This window comes from Ursus arctos, unplaced genomic scaffold, assembly GCF_023065955.2.
Source record: "Ursus arctos isolate Adak ecotype North America unplaced genomic scaffold, UrsArc2.0 scaffold_27, whole genome shotgun sequence".
Lineage (NCBI taxonomy): Eukaryota > Metazoa > Chordata > Mammalia > Carnivora > Ursidae > Ursus > Ursus arctos.
In genome coordinates this window covers 21,732,719-21,748,856 of record NW_026622952.1, presented here as the reverse complement: position 1 = coordinate 21,748,856, position 16,138 = coordinate 21,732,719, and the positions used below count along the sequence as shown (strand labels likewise).

Below are 16,138 nucleotides of genomic sequence, written 5' to 3'. Positions count from 1 at the left end.
TTTTTTTCCCACCTAGACTATTCTCTTTTTTTCTTTTTTTTTTTTTAAATATTTTATTTATTCATTTGAGAGAGAGAGAGCATGAGTGGAGGTAGGGGCAGAGGGAGAGGGAGAAGCAGACTCCCTGCTGAGCAGGGAGCCCAAGGCAGCTCGATCCCAGAACCCTGACATCATGACCTGAGCCGGAGACAGATGCCCAACCGACTGAGTCACCCAGGTGCCCCCTAACCCCCAGACTATTCTTACTCAGTCACACGCTGTGTGTCATTTGGCATGACTCGATGAATTTTGTTTCAGTGTTTTGAGGTTTAATGTCTTGGTGTTGTTCTTTTGTTATTTTCATATTCCTGTCTCCTGCTGTTAATCAGCAGCTCCTAAAATCTGAAAGCTAAAAGGGCACTTAGCAGCCAGTTGTAAGACCCAGCCCTCACTTGATAGTTAAATCCCCTCAGGCCCCCAAGAACTGAGCCTTTCATTTCTCAAATGCACAAAAACAGTTCAGTACTTATCCAGAGTCCAGAAGATACCCAGCGAGGCAGAGGAGCACTTCCTTACCTTGTAGTCGTGAGTGTGCATCATGTGAAATGATTCACATGTCGTTAGTAGAACAAGGGTAATTTAACCGCAGCATGAAAGATGAGAATGGGGACACATGGGTGGCTCAGTCGGTTGAGTGTCGGACTCTTGATTTCAGCTCAGGTCATGATCTCAGGATTGTGGGATCCAGCCCCATGTCTGGCTTCACGCTCAGTGGGGAGTCTGCTTGGGCTTCTCTCCCCCTCTCCCTCTGCCCCTCCCCTGCCACCCCACTCTCTAAAATGAATAAATAAATCTTTAAGGAAAAAAAGATGAAAATGTACTTACTGATTTTAAATTCTTATCTAACTACAAATTCTTATTTTATCAATTTTTTTCCTGCTACCCTCGAGCTTTCTTCATTTTTCCAGTAATTAGGTAACCATGCAGTGTGATTTCTTGCTAGTCGCTCATCCAGCCAGACCGTTAGGTGTTCTCTGTTCCATTACTTACTTGTGCTTCAACGTCTGTCAACTTCCGTGTCTGCGCTGCTGTTTGATTGAGCAGGTTTGTCCCTATCTCTATCATCACCGCGGTCTGGTTCTGTACTGCATTCTGTTGCAGCTCTACCATTTCTCTCTTCATGTTGTCCTGGATGTAATTCTCGAGCTAGAAAAGAACATGTGGCAGAAAAACAGTCATCAGTCAAATGGTCAGAAACCTCATTCCCAAATATTTTCCCTTTTCCTTTTAAAAAAATGTGTTGGAAGACCTGTGCCTTGCTTCAATTTTGCTGTGTTTTTATCGCTAGTAGTACAATGCAGTGTGGTTTTATGTTGACTTAAATCCAGCAGCTTGGTAACATCACATGAAGAAGACAGAGCGCTTATTGTTTTTGGTCACTCTAGAAGCCCACACCGTGGCCAGCACAGGAGGTGGTGAGGCCCCCGCTCAGAGGTGGGCAGGGGGGTGCCATCAGCAGCCATTCTGTCTAGCTGCAGCTCTGTCCTCGTTAGGCAGGAAAGGACAATTTGGTATTAAGAAGCATCACTATTACTCCCACATTCTAGGCTTGTGGTTTCTTGAAATAGAGACTTGAGAAGGCTGTGTAAGAAAGAGCATGAGGAAAAGCTCACTGTTGGATTACCCCGTCGCTCACAGAATCACCCCTCAGTTCCACGTTCTGCAGGTCCCCCCACTTCCTGCCTACCTTGTTCAGCACACATTAGACCTAGTAAGTCTTTACTAACATGTATGCGCTTTCACAAGTTCCTCATTTCAGGTAGTAGGCAAACGCGTAATCCTACACTAGGACCTTCAGCACTCCACGTGCTGGGTGTGTGGGCATGCCAACTCATTTTAATATTAGCTTCAGCACAAGAGAATGAAGAAGCTAATTTCACTGCCATAGGTATAGATACCTATATTTTTGGCAGTAAAATCATACAACTAAATATAAATGTAGGACATCCAGGTGTGTGGGAAGGAGCATGTGGGCTTTGGGCTGTGGACACCTGTTCTGTTATTTTTCTTTGACTCTAAGGATGTTGCTTAACTTCAGAGGTGCCCAGTGTCCCCCTGTATAGAATAGAGTTTCTGATTGGTCAGGGAAATGTTTGAAGGATTAACTAAGCTATGCTTTTACAGTCATCGTGTACATGCATAACTTTGGATACGTAAAATGTAATTTCCTTTCTTCTTTGTTTTTCACGGTGATCCAACGATAGGAGCCACATTTCTGTTCATTAACCCAAACTACAAGTTCACGAGGACAGAAACCCTTATTTTTATTTTTTTCTCATTTAAGTCATTTTTTTTCCTCATGTAACTCAGAAATTTTAAAATTAAATTGAATAACTGAAAGATGAGTATAAAACTGCTTATAATGCCTTTCTTTAAAACTTGTAATTCTCTGCACAGAAACAATTTATAGAGCCAGTCACCAAACATCGTCTCTCCTAAAATCTTGATCACAAAGCAATTCTGTACTCCTGCCTGTAGAAGTGAGAAAATACAATGGGAAGGGTGGAGTTTCTCCCTCAGAGTTCAAGGGCTTCTTTGTTGGTGCAGTTTTTATAAACTGTGTCTTGGATGGTACTGTAAGTCTCAGGGTTGGTATTAGAACTCTGGGTTTACTGCCTCCATTTCTTGCTTGTGGTTGACTCTGTCCTACCTCTGTGTGCTTCTCATCTCCCTCCTTGCTAGTTATCTTGAAGGTTAATGGTCACTCCCTCGTTCTCCCCTGGTCAATGGGCAGGTCAGTAACATGCAACCTGACAATTCCTGCAGCTCTGATCGCTTGTAAAATCTTGTAGTCGAAGCCTTTCCTTCTCCATATGAATAAAAATAGATTCAACTGCTGTAAACTATGAAGTCATGTGCTATTACTTGGCAGTCCAAGCAATACCTCTAGTGTAGACGTCATAAAATCGGAAGAGTGAAACCCTTGTTAAGCCTGTATTAACCAGCTAATGATAAGTAGCTCAAGCTTTTTGGTGGCTTTGTCTTTTCTTAATGTATTCTTCATCCCCTCCCCTGCCTTTTTAAAATTTAACTTTTATGATTTAAACAATTTATAAGAACTCAGACAAGAGTTTGTTATTTCTCCTTTCTTTCCCTCTGTCTCTCTCTCGTTCACACACTCTCTCTCACACACACTCTCTCTTTTCACTCTCTCTCATCACCATGGGAGTAATAGAATTTTTGAGGTTAAAGTTAAAGTTATGAAAGTCATCTAGAGAAGTTGTCTTAGTTACTCTTAACACCCAGCAAAGATAATATTTAGAAAGACTTATTCCAGGAAGTTTGGACTTATTAAAGATATATTCAAGCTGGAGTTTGGTTTAAGTCCATAGTCTAATGTAATAATGTATAAACTAGCATAAATAAAGGTCTTAATCCTCTTATTGATTTTAGTACTTAAGAACTACATAAAAATGATTCGGTCCTTTGTCACTCTAAATCATATAACTAGAGGAGGAAAATGGGTCCTTCAGTCCTCCCCACCCCATTCTAGAACTACTGAGTCAGATGTGGTTACAACCATCAGGACGCATGAGAAGCTTACTTATAATTTGACATTTTAAAGTCAACTTTCCATTTAAAATTATACTCAAGAACTTTAAAAGACATAAAAGACCCAATTTTTAGAGTAAAAAGTTTTAACTTTATTGCCGTAACTTTTTCTAAGCTTGAAAACAATAGGGAAAAAATGCTTTCAAGTCCCTGTTTTTCAGCTTTTCAGGAGGACGAAGTCCATGTAAGTGGTGGGTGTGTGAGTGTGGTCAGTCTTACATGGAAGCAAGTTACAGATACATGTATACGTGTGCTGCCTGGGTGTGTATAGATCTCATATACATAGTATATATGTGGCTAGTGTCTATATATATAGTATCCACAACTAAATAAAGTAAAATTCTGTATGCTACTGACCCCGTATCGAATTGAGGGCTGGGGGAGAAAAGTGGAACAGAAACAGAAATATCAAAAAGTAGACATTTTTGTGTCGATTCTCAAAAAGACTTGCGCTCTCACACTTGAAGCAGTGAAAATAAGTTAAGGTTTCAAGAGACATGGGCACTGTGAGAGTTGAGTGCTGTTTAACAAAGAAGAACGTATTTAGTCCGAGAAGCAATAGCAACAAGAACAGCCACAATAGCACCGTTAATGTTTGCTGCGTGCTGCGATGTTCCTGCTGTGTTCGCTCTTTCCCCGGACTGCAGGCGCCCCAGATCTTAGGCGCGTGCGCTAGGACGGGTGTGCCTATAAGAACACTGGTAGTTCAGCCCAGACACCATGTCACCCTTTTCCTGCCTTTTCCTTCTTTCCAGTTTATTGCCCCGGAATGTATTTTTGTTTAGTATCACTTATTTTTATCACCTGCGACTGAAACCCAGAAATGTAGAAATCTGCCCAGTGCAATTCCATTCTAGTATAAGGAAGTCTTCGTTCAAGGAAAAATGTGAGACGAATAAGATCTCTGCTCCTGTTAGCAGTGTCACGCTCCCCTCTCCTTGGGCAGCTGTTTCTGTCTTTGCCATCTGCACTTAGCTGCTCTTCTCAAAACAGTTCCAAGATACTTGAACCTCCCCAGGGAGGAGATGGGGTTCTTCTTCATTTCACACGGGTGGCTTCACACACTCATGCTTTGCAGGAATGCTTGACATTGCCTTCATGTCCCAAGATGATTATGCAGTGATTCTGATTTGTGAGGCCATGTGCCCATCCCCATTACAGTTTGAAAGGATGGTGTCGACATTCATTTCCCCCCTTCTTAAATCGTTGGTCTAAGCAGTGAAGTCCTTAAGCTGTTTCTCTTTCCTTAGAGGTCAAGTGAATTATCCAAATTCAAGGAACGTTTCAAGGCTGTCACTGCCGTTGTAATTGCATGGGTTGTTGCTCATTATTGGTTTGATTTGCTAATAAAGAGTGCACCCTAAACATAACCTTTCACGTTGGCAACGCATTGAAGTTCAAGTAACCAGAGTAAAACTATTTTAACATACATAAAGATATATATTTTTTAATGTAAAAATCTGTCCTGAAGGTTTTTGATTACTTCTCCAACATTTGGAATGATTAAATTTGACAAGAAAAATAAGTCTGTTTGTAAGGGAACTATGGCAGATTGATTACACATTAAAATGCCTCCCTTGTTGTCTTTCATCTCACCAAGATTATCATCATTTTTTTTCAACCAAAAGGAAAGTAATCTTGAAATTGGCTGGGGAAAGGAAAACATAGATAGTGTACGAAAACTATCCCCAACCTCAAGATTTTGATCTTGGTCCTGTACCAACTATATAGTCCTGGTTGAGAGATACTTTCTATTTAAATAAAGCTCTGTGTCCTAATTAGTTTTTGTCCTCTGAATGCTCTACCTTCCCTGGGAAATTAACAAATTACGGGAGGTTTCACTGGAAACATTTTATCTCTAGCATTGCAATTTAGAAATAAGTTACTGTAACTGTTCTCTCTTGGGCACACACATCCCCAAAAAGGATGTTTTTTTCTACCCCAGTAATCCCTCCTGACTTGATCCCTTCTTCCCACCCAGTGTCTACCATCTTCTTCTGTCTTCTGGATTGTCACACAGCCCCTAACTGTACTCCGGCAACCCCACCCTGAGTGTTGTGGTCACTCTGCAGCTCAGATTACTCCCATGTGGTTGTGGCTGTAAAATGAAGGGCAGATTCCCTCGCTTGGCAGCACATACTTCCAGTCTGTACTCTCGAGTCTCCCAGCCTGGTTTCCTCTGTGCACCTTGCCTCCTGGCTGGCCAGACCCCTTAGGCTGCTTCAGACCCCCTGCCTTTGTCTGTGGTCTCCCTTGGCCTGGGTCCCTTTCCCCCTTCTGCAGTTGTCCCCTACCCCATCGCACACCCTCCTCAAAGATCTCCACCACATTGTTGTGTTTTGTTTTGATACCCCAAAAAACATTTTGTACTTGTTTCATTGATTTTTAAATCTCCTACGACTAGGGGCACCTGGGTGGCTCAGTTGGTTAAGCGTCTGCCTTCTACTCACGTCATGATTCTGGGGTCCTGAGATCAAGTCTCGCATCAGGCTCCCTACTTAGCGGGGAGCCTGCTTCTCCCTCTGCCTGCCGCTCCCCCTGCTTGTGTGTTCTTTCTCTCTCTGACAAATAAATAAAATCTTAAAAAAAAAATAAATCTCCTATGACTATAGATTTATGTTCTTGTTTGCTTGGGATATGGGCGTTCTGTAGCTCTTTTTCAGCCACACATCCTAGTTACAACACGCAAAGCATGTGCTCTTAAAATTAGCTTGAAAACTTGGAGGCAAGATTATTAAATCCAGGGATTTTCTGTTTGGAAGGCTTTTGACCTAATGTTCTTTGTTCCCTGTCATGAAGAAACTAAAATATCTTTTGAGGTTTTCAGACAGAAAAGTGGCAAAATGGGCTTTCCTCCCGCTCCTTATAAAGTGTGTGTGTGTGTGTGTGTGTGTGTGTGTGTGTGTGTGTGTGTGTTTTAATCTAGAGAGCTTACTTCCTAAGCAGTTATGTAGTCAGCAGTATTTCAGGAGAGATGCAGAGGTTAAAGAGGGAAAGGCTGAGAGATATATAACTCAAGCACATCTTTGTCCTCCGAAACATTTGCGGGAGTCGGCGGGCAAATACGTTGCCCACACGTTGGAGATAATGTTCAAATGCCCTGTCAGCTGTAAAGTTCTTCTGTTGCCTCTTTGTACTGATGCCAAACTTGAATTTATCCAGCCTAGAAAAGTCTATACCAAAGCCACATGCCTTCCTTTGACGGTCTCTAATTTTGGCCATTTATCTCCACAGCCAGTCCTATAACTAATTTGTTCTGCTCTATCTTTTCAGCTTTTTTCTATTAATAGTTTATGAGTGACTTTTAGTTATCCGATACTGTGTCTTGATAACCACTTTCCTATTTTCACTGGCCATAAAGAGACTAAAAGTGTGCTTGTTGAGGACTATAAACTTGAAAACACGATCGGGAACAGAGTTGCAGGCAGCACGTGAGGCCACGCTAAAGTTAATAGCTTGTCCCCCTCCTCCTGTGACTGATAAAATTTTAAATAATTTGAATACCAGCATATCTATGCTCCCTCAAGCCCTATTTCTTTGCTTTTGCTTGTGAATGTAACTACCTGTCTCCCTCTGTTATATAATTGGGGGGGGGGGTCTTCATCCTATAAACTCACATCTCTTTGCCCCTTTGTGTGTTTCCCTTACCATCGTTCCAGAATCTAAGGAGAAAGTGTATTTTCCCCCTCAAGCATTCCAGTCATTTCCTACTGATAAAATGGCTGTTTTTTCATCAATAACAGCCATTTTAAATATACGCCAACTTAAATATAATAAGGCTGGTATATAGTAACATAAGTGAGTTTGGGCATTTCATATGGGAAAAGGTATCATGTTTTACATATGCATGGCTTTTAAACTGGTTCTTAAGGTATGTATATATTTACCCAAATATTTATTAGAGCTCTGGCTCACAATACCTTATAAATACTCCTGAGACAGGGAGCACATAAATGCAGCAAGATGTAAGATGATAAAAATGTTTACATAAAGCAAAAGTGGTAATAGCAATTTACAATTGCAAAATGATTTTATACATACCAACTTCTTTATGTACGAATACATAAATATTATATACTATATTATGTATATATTTCTTTATTAAATGTTTCTTTATTAATTAGTTAATAGAGTAATTTCACTTCATTCTCCTACTGCCTTAGCTTGGGTTTCCCCCAACCCAGAGCCGGAGACAAAGGCGTGCATGCAGGAAGTTTATTTAGGAAGTGGTCCCAGGGAGCAGCCCTGGAAGACAGGCCAGGGAAGCAGGGAGGCTGAGCTGGTTGAAACATGTGGACTTGGTTGGCCACCACTGGGGCAGCGAGCAACCAGTGAAAAATCCCACAAAACCTTCTGAGGAGCTGCAGGAAATGTGTTTCAGCCCCGAACCCTCCACCTGTGGCCAGGCAGGGAGGGCTCCTGTCCCTCTGGGTGAGGATAGCCTTGAGGGCATCAGCTCTCCCACACTTGAGGGCTGCTTGCAGGCGCTCTGGGGAGGTTGGCCTGGCATCCTCAGCCAGCGGGGGGGGGGGGGGGTCAGGGAGACCCAGTGTGTGGTGCTGGCCACGGAGAGGCCTGGGAGCAGCTGAGACTGCAGGGTGGGGCTGCCGGCCTGGTTTACAGAGGAGAAAACTGAGTCCGGGGCACTCATGTGCCTCCCACCCACAGTGCCGTGGGCCAGAGTGCGCTGTGACAGAGGAGGAGGCTAGGAGGGAGTGGCGCCCAACCCGTGTCACAGGGGCTCCCTGGGCGAAAGCCCTGGCATCAACAGTTCGGTGCAGTGGGGACCTGGTACGTGCTCACGGTGTGCTGCGGAGGAGAGCTGGCAGGAAGGCAGCCATTCTGACACTGACTGTTTCTGGCGCTGGAGACCAGAAACCCAGGCGCAGAGCGCCCTCCTCGGAACCCAGGAACCTGACAAGGTTGGAGCAGCTAAAGAGACTGAGGAAAACTTCACTTTCAACCTCACAATACTGTCTACACATTAGACATTCTGCAGACTTTTGCATTGCTCTAGTTCTTGGGATATTTTGTTCTCAGCTTAGGAGTTGGTAGTGATGCTTCCTACAGAGATAGAAAGGGAATAGAAAACTATTCTCTTCTTTATAAAATGAACTGAATTATCAATTATTACAAATGGGAGCAGTTGAAATTCACTTCTGGGAATTAGACTGATGCATTTAGGCTACAATATAACTGGAGATTTCTTTTTAATGAAACCACTGTTTCTGCCTCTCTAGAACGAAGGTGCACTGAGAGAAAAAATAAAGTGAGTAAATTACTTCAGGGTCTTTCTATGGCAGATAGTACCTTGAAAACATGTATATTCATAGACCTATGCATATTTGTAAACACACGTATGTCCTCATGTGTGGAGATAGAAATAGATATAGATATATCCATCCATTTTCACTCCTCTGTGGCATGATAAACCGTCCAAAGCTGAGGGGAAAAAGGCATTAGAAATCAATGATACTGTTGAACTCTCTCATTTTCTGAATGAAAGTACCAGGACCTGGATCACCAGTGCGAGCTCACAGCGGAGGGACGAGTAATCCCTGGTGGCACTCACCACCTCATGGGGGACCTGTGCTCACCTAAAGGAATGTGCCCCTGCTGTTCACAGGGTTACTCTTTCAGTTCTGTGATGAAGTGTTCAGATCCCAGTGCTTGTTTCCATCTTTTATCTGCCCTTTTTCTGCGGTCTCTTTCTGTATTCCTGTGGCTTTGCTGAAATCCCGCGGAGATTTCTAGGGACCAGACAGTGCGAGCGTCTTTGGAGCAGCATTTTTTTCCCCCTTCTTTTCTTTTTAACATGAAATAAATGTACGCCAGCACAGTTACTAACCTAGATGGCCCGGAGAGGAGGGACAAGGCTAAAGGAATGTAAATGATATTTGCCTTGAAGATACTTTCAAGGCAAGCTAGCTCTTTATGAGGAAGGCAGGAAGCCTGTGTTGTTTCTTTCACAGAAAGGGAGGGAGGGGGCTTGGGAATGCAGATGGGCACGCTTGGGAGGCTCAGGACTGGGCTTTGAGCGCCCTGCTGAGCGCTGCCCCTCAGAGCAGACCTCCAGCCAAGCTCTGCTGCTTTACCTCCGGTAGCTAGCAAACCCGAAGATGGAGAGAATTTGGGGCATAACCTTGGAAGATGGTGGCTAACTGAAAAGAATACTAAAAAAAGAATTAAAACAATAAAAAGAAAGCATTTAGCGATAAAGTATCCCACCTTCTGCATATGATGTACCACTGACCCACTGTCAGCACAGTGGACTTCTGTGGTTATTTTCCCAGTATGGCCGGTAGCTCTCTTCTGACCTGTTCGTATTCGCTCGCCAGAACATCGTTCCATCCATTCTACTGTGGACTAGGATAAAGGGATACAGTATACTTTTGTATCCACTCTTCGCTGATCTGACATTTCTGGGAGCACAGTGTGACAGTGCCCTGCATACGGTGGGAGGGAGCTGCGTGAGCTTCCTGCAGCATCACACGCTGAAGCCAAACAAGGCCACCCAAACCACAAACGCCAGTGGCTGCAGTAATAGTCCTGGGAAATGTTTAGGCAAGTGTGTTCTTCTCATTTTCATAAAGCTGTAGCTGCAGCTTTTTAATATTATGATTTTATAACAGTTCATGCTTTTCTGAGCCATTTAGGAGGGAAAGTGTACCTCTTCTCAAGTCTAATATTAGATAGCCTCTAATTTGACCTCTCGTTCAGTCTTCATTTCCCCAAGTGTTTAAAGTTATACATTTTTTGGGGTTCCTGGGTGTCTCAGTTGGTTAAATATCTGCCTTTGGCACAGGTCATGATCCTGGTGTCCCAGGATCAAGTCCCGCATCAGGCTCTCTGCTCAGCGGGGAGCCAGCTTCTCCCTCTGCCCTTCACCCTGCTTGTGCTCTTTCTCGCTCTCTCTCTCTTTCAAATAAATAAATAAAATCTTTAAAAAAATAAAGCTGTGCCTTTTTTCCCTATTTTCTTATTTAGCCACATAATTCAGTGGCCTTTGTGTGCATACTTTAAGAAATTGTATTTACCTGGGCTTTGTAGGAGTAAAGTGGTCAATCTTTTTTTTTTTAACTCACATTAGAGAATAGAAATTATTTGTTTAATTAGGCTCTGTTAATTTTTAAAGCTGTACGTTCTTTAATCTTTTAAGCTGTAATGCATTTTTAAGCATGTTAACAACTTATTTAAAACCTGATCAACCGTAGAATTTTTTTCTAAGCGGAAACAGTGCAGCAAACGCAAAACAATGTTCAGTGCCCAAATTATGCGGCAAAAGACAGAATCGTGTGGCTTTTTTTTTTTTTAACTAATTTTAACTCATCTTCATTTCTTGATCTGGAATTTGATAAGAAGCGTATTAAGTATGTTTCAAAGTGTTTACTGTTCACCTCTGAAATGCTGACAGCCAAGTGGGACTGCTGTTCACTTTGGAAGGCCATACAAGAGCTCTGAGCACATTCCACTTCTGTCTATGGCTCACAGTCCACGGAAACTGTTCCAAAAGCCACACACACACAGTGCTCTGGGGACGGCTGTAGCTTGACTCCACGAGAACAGAGCCTCAGCTGGGAACGGCACATAGTGATTATGACTTTGGACAAATCAGTGAGCTTCTAATTATGTCTTCCGAGGCCTCCTGACCTGAAATAAGAGAGTATCCTCCTACAAAATATATGTTGTATCAAACCTCTCTTTACAAAATACCAGTTCTGGGGATGATGTTTCTGATTCATTTTTTGAGGGAGTTTATTTCAATCTTTTGTTTCAGGGGCATGCCATTCATGTATTGGGGGAGTCACTTCCTCTCCAGTGGCTGAGGAAGAATAGATATGCAAAATTGGCCATAAAATGAAGGTGCTTCTGCTTCATATGGAGTTTAAATGCACACTTTCTGTTTCTATAGGATTACTAACTTATCCTAAAGTAATTTTTCATAAAATTTCATTGTAAGAAGGAATCCATTTAGATGAAGACACAGATACTTTGCAGTAAAATAACCTTTCTTACATACTGACTTTGTATGTACAAAATCTGTTGATCTGTCCAAATCAGGAGGACTTGAGTTATGTTTTGTGGCCAATTATATGGCACCAGATTGAAAGGGCTAAAGAACATTCTTTAATAAACACTTTCCACTACTTGCTTTCTCACAATAGAACGATTATTTTGATTTGTTAATGTTGCTCCTTGGGGACAGATTTGACGTGCTAATGAACTGCAGTTTAACTTTTAAAAATAACATAATAGGTTACTGCTAAAATTAAATGCTATCACAGGAATCATGGAGCAAAAGAAGCCACACACCAAAGAATACACTACATGATCCCGTTTATATCACATTCAAGAACAGACCAAACTTACTGATGGTGACAGAGGTCAGAATAATGATTGCTGGGAAAATTGGACAGCTACGTGCAAAAGAATGAAACTTGACCACTCTCTTATACCATACACAAAGATAAACTCCAAATGGATGAAAGACCTCGATGTGAGACAGGAATCCATCAAAATCCTAGAGGAGAACATAGGCAGCAACCTCTACAACATCGGCCAAAGCAACCTTTTTCATGACACATCTCCAAAGGCAAGAGAAACAAAAGATAAAATGAACTTGTGGGACTTCTTCAAGATAAAAAACTTCTGCACAGCCAAGGAAACAGTCAAGAAAACTAAGAGGCAGCCCACAGAATGGGAGAAGATATTTGCAAATGACGCTACAGATAAAAGACTGGTATCCAAGATCTACAAAGAACTTCTCAAACTCAATACGTGAGAAACAAATAAACAAATCATAAAATGGGCAGAAGATATGAACAGACACTTTTCCAATGAAGACATACAAATGGCTAACAGACACATGAAAAAATGTTCAAAATCATTAGCCATCAGGGAAATTCAAATCAAAACCACACTAAGATACCACCTTAAACGCCAGTTAGAATGGCAAAAATTGACAAGGCAAGAAACAACAATTGCTGGAGAGGATGTGGAGAAAGGGGATCCCTCCTACATTGTTGGTGGGAATGCAAGTTGGTACAGCCACTCTGGAAAACAGTGTGGAGGTCCCTTAAAAAGTTAAAAATTGAGCTATCCTATGACCCAGCCATTGCACTACTGGGTATTTACCCCAAAGATACAGACATAGTGAAGAGAAGGGCCATATGCACCCCAATGTTCATAGCAGCATTGTCCACAATAGCTAAATCGTGGAAGGAGCTGAGATGCCCTTCAACAGATGACTGGATTAAGAAGTTGTGGTCCATATATACAATGGAATATTACTCAGCTATCAGAAAGAATGAGTTCTCAACATTTGCTGCAACATGGACGGCACTGGAGGAGATAATGCTAAGTGAAATAAGTCAAGCAGAGAAAGACAATTATCATATGATTTCTCTCATCTATAGAACATAAGAACTAGGAAGATCGGTAGGGGAAGAAAGGGATAAAGAAGGGGGAATAAAGCATGAAAGACTGTGGACTCTGAGAAACAAACTGAGGGCTTCAGAGGGGAGGGGAGTGGGGGAATGAGATAGACTGGTGATGGGTTGTAAGGAGGGCATGTATTGCATGGTGCACTGGGTGTTATATGCAACTAATGAATCATCGAACTTTACATCAAAAACCAGGGATGTACTGTATGGTGACTAACATAATAAAAAAAACCTTAAAAAAAAAAGAATAATGATTGCTGAATGGGAGATATTGGTAGGGGCTGGTGGTAGTGCAAGGGAGGTTATTAACTGGGAAGGAGCAAGAGGGAAACTTCTGGGGTGCTGGAAATATTTTATATCTTAACCTCAGAGCTGGTTGCATGACTAAATTCATATTTTAAAAGTTCACAAAGCTGTTGATTTAGGAATTGTATGCTTAATACATGTCCTGTGTTTTAGACTTCAATGAAGAGGTTTTTTTTTTTTTTAAGGAAAGGATATTAAAAATGAAATGTTTGACAAATTTTGCTGTGACACCATGACCCTAGTTGCTCTGAGTGATTTCGTTTACCTCTGTCTGCAGCTTTCATCTGGTTGTTCTAAGTACCGCCTAAAGAAATGAACTTTGAAAAAGTGATTTCACAGCAACTGCAGAGAGCTATAGATTAAACTGTTCCAGCTGCCCAAAGAGGGTTAAAAGTATTCAGTTAGGTAAATTAGTGATTTCACATTCCGAAACTCAATTCTTTCCGGATCAAGCATAAAAGGCATTTGCTCTTGGAAGACCAAGAAAGAATTCATGCAGTTCCCATTAGTCTAAAAATAAATAATAAATAAATAAATGTCTGAGTCATGGGTTGCATTTTGTTGGAGTTCAGTGGCTTCAAGTGTAGGAAGAAAATGATTTATTCTCTGAATAGTTGTGCTACCCATTGCCCATTGGAATGAAAACAAAATTACTCTGAGAAAAGTGAAATCCATGAATTAGTCCATTGAATTTTTATCTTATTTGAATTTTTCCAATTGAAGTAGTTCTTGCTTAAGCAACCTGATTTAAAAAATAAATAAAAAACCTGAATAAAGTGCCTTTGTTTTTGTTGGGTGAAGGTGGGGAAGAGGTTGTGATTCTTGAAGCTATTGTGATTGTGGGGTTGTCCTTCCAGCACAGATGCTGAGACTCAGCCACCCCGCGTGTGAATCCTAGCTCAACTATGTAATAGCTACCTGGTCAGCTTTTTTTACCTCAGGTTTCTCATTGGTAAAATAGGCATATAAATGCCTACGGAGCTATGTTAGCATAAAAATTAAATGGAAGAAATTAGCACTGTTCTCAAACGGTTTGCCAGGGCACCCTGGGTCGCTGCAGCAAAGCCATAGGAGCCGTGGGAGATAGTTTAATGGTCAAGGGAAACCCCGCCATACTTAACACCTGCCAGCCACTAGAAGAATTAGTATCACAGAAGAAAAGTAGCTCACAATTTCAGCGCTATCAGAATATGCCTCTGAGCCAAGTCCTGCATGACAATCGGCATGGGACTCAAAAGGAGGGTGGCAGTGTCCAATTTGATTCCAAACTTTGAGAAGCTGAGCGATGCCTAGCTGGCACATACATCCCACTGGCAAATCCTTGGTATTAAGTCTTGAAACATCTTTATAGACTCCTGCATTGAGTAGGATATGTACTCAGTCTACCCCCTCTCCTCCCTTCCCTCAATCCATATATTGTCTTTAACTGCAATCTCTATGATTTGAAATGTTGATTGGAAAATCAGTAAATCAAAAAGAACTGGTAATTATGTAAGATCTTCCTTAAGACATATACTTGAATATGCCTAACTTCCGAAACCAATAAGAAGAACCACCCGTTTCTTGCAAGCTGGTTGTTTGGCACCATGTCTCCTTTCAGGCTGACAACTTTTACAAGCATAGTGTGCTATAGAGGAACACTCTTAGAGCAGCGGACGTGTGTTCCAGGGGTAGCACGGTTGCCTCAGGCTGAGGTGAGTTTGGTCGGGTAGCGGAAGGACAGAGTGTATACCAGTTTCACAAAAGTCAGGTGGTCCACTTCTGCATGTAACTGATAGTTTGCATGCCTGCCATCCTCACTTGTTCAAAGTCAAACTAGTTTTATAGCATATGGAAAAGCCAAATTTTCCAGAACACCAAAGCAATTTGGAAAGTAACTTTTCTGATTCTCCAAATGCTTGTGGTAAGAGTACAAGGGACTTGAATCATTTTCCCATAATTAGTTTCAGTTCTGGAGGTCTGCCCCTTCTCCCTAACCCTACTGACTTGCATGCATGTCTATTCCAATGGAAGCTAGTGGAAAATTCCTATTCCCTTTCACTCCACTGCCATGAGTTATAAAAAGCATGTCATTCAGAATTGACTTTTTCTTCTGCATGCTTGAATTTTTACTCACAACTTAAAGGGGAAAAAAAATCCTTTCAGGAGATATTTCTCTTTCAATGGGGTGAGGGTCCCAGTATGACTTTGAGCCACCATGAAATGGCTGACTCACTCTGCTTCATCTTTAGGGGTCAGATGTTTACATCAAGGAGTGCTTTTTGAGGGATAGTATATGCTGGTGTAGTACACCACCACCCCTTTTTCAGAGCTGCTGGGTTCTCATTCACACAAGGCATTTAAGATATACATTTTCACGGACTAATTCAGTGGGAGCAAAAAGCTCACTGCAAGTGAGGTTGAGGGGTAAGGCCATGCAAAGGAACTGATGGGAATGAGAGGTGAGGGGACAAGCAGGAAGTGGGAATGAGGAGAGAGGGACAAGCAGGAAGTGGGAATGAGGAGAGAGGGACAAGCAGGAAGTGGGAATGAGGAGAGAGGGACAAGCAGGAAGTGGGAACGAGGAGAGAGGGACAAGTAGGAAGTGGGAACGAGGGGTGAGAACACAGGGGAAGTGGGACTGAAGGGTGAGGACACAAGCAGGAAGTGGGAATGAGGGATGGGGGGCAGGCAGGAAGAGAGAATGAGGAATAAGGGGACACACAGGAAGTGGGAATAAGGGATGAGGGCACATGGGAAGTGGGAGAGGGGTGAGGGGACACACAGGAAGTGGGAATGATGGGTGAGGGCACATGGGA

At 42.2% G+C, this 16,138-nt stretch overlaps 2 protein-coding genes across 7 annotated transcripts in view; one reads left to right on the top strand and one right to left on the bottom strand.

Annotated features, from left to right (window-relative positions):
* Positions 1-16,138, top strand: part of MCPH1 (microcephalin 1) — a 242,378-nt gene that overhangs the window by 138,267 nt on the left and 87,973 nt on the right. The window lies entirely within an intron of this gene.
* The window catches only part of ANGPT2 (angiopoietin 2), a 54,479-nt gene that overhangs the window by 23,622 nt on the left and 14,719 nt on the right, over positions 1-16,138 (bottom strand). For both annotated transcript variants that reach the window (XM_026508497.4, XM_026508498.4), the window contains exon 2: positions 1,030-1,185. In XM_026508497.4, coding sequence (XP_026364282.1) covers positions 1,030-1,185 — 156 coding nt within the window. The remainder of the gene's footprint in view (positions 1-1,029; positions 1,186-16,138) is intronic.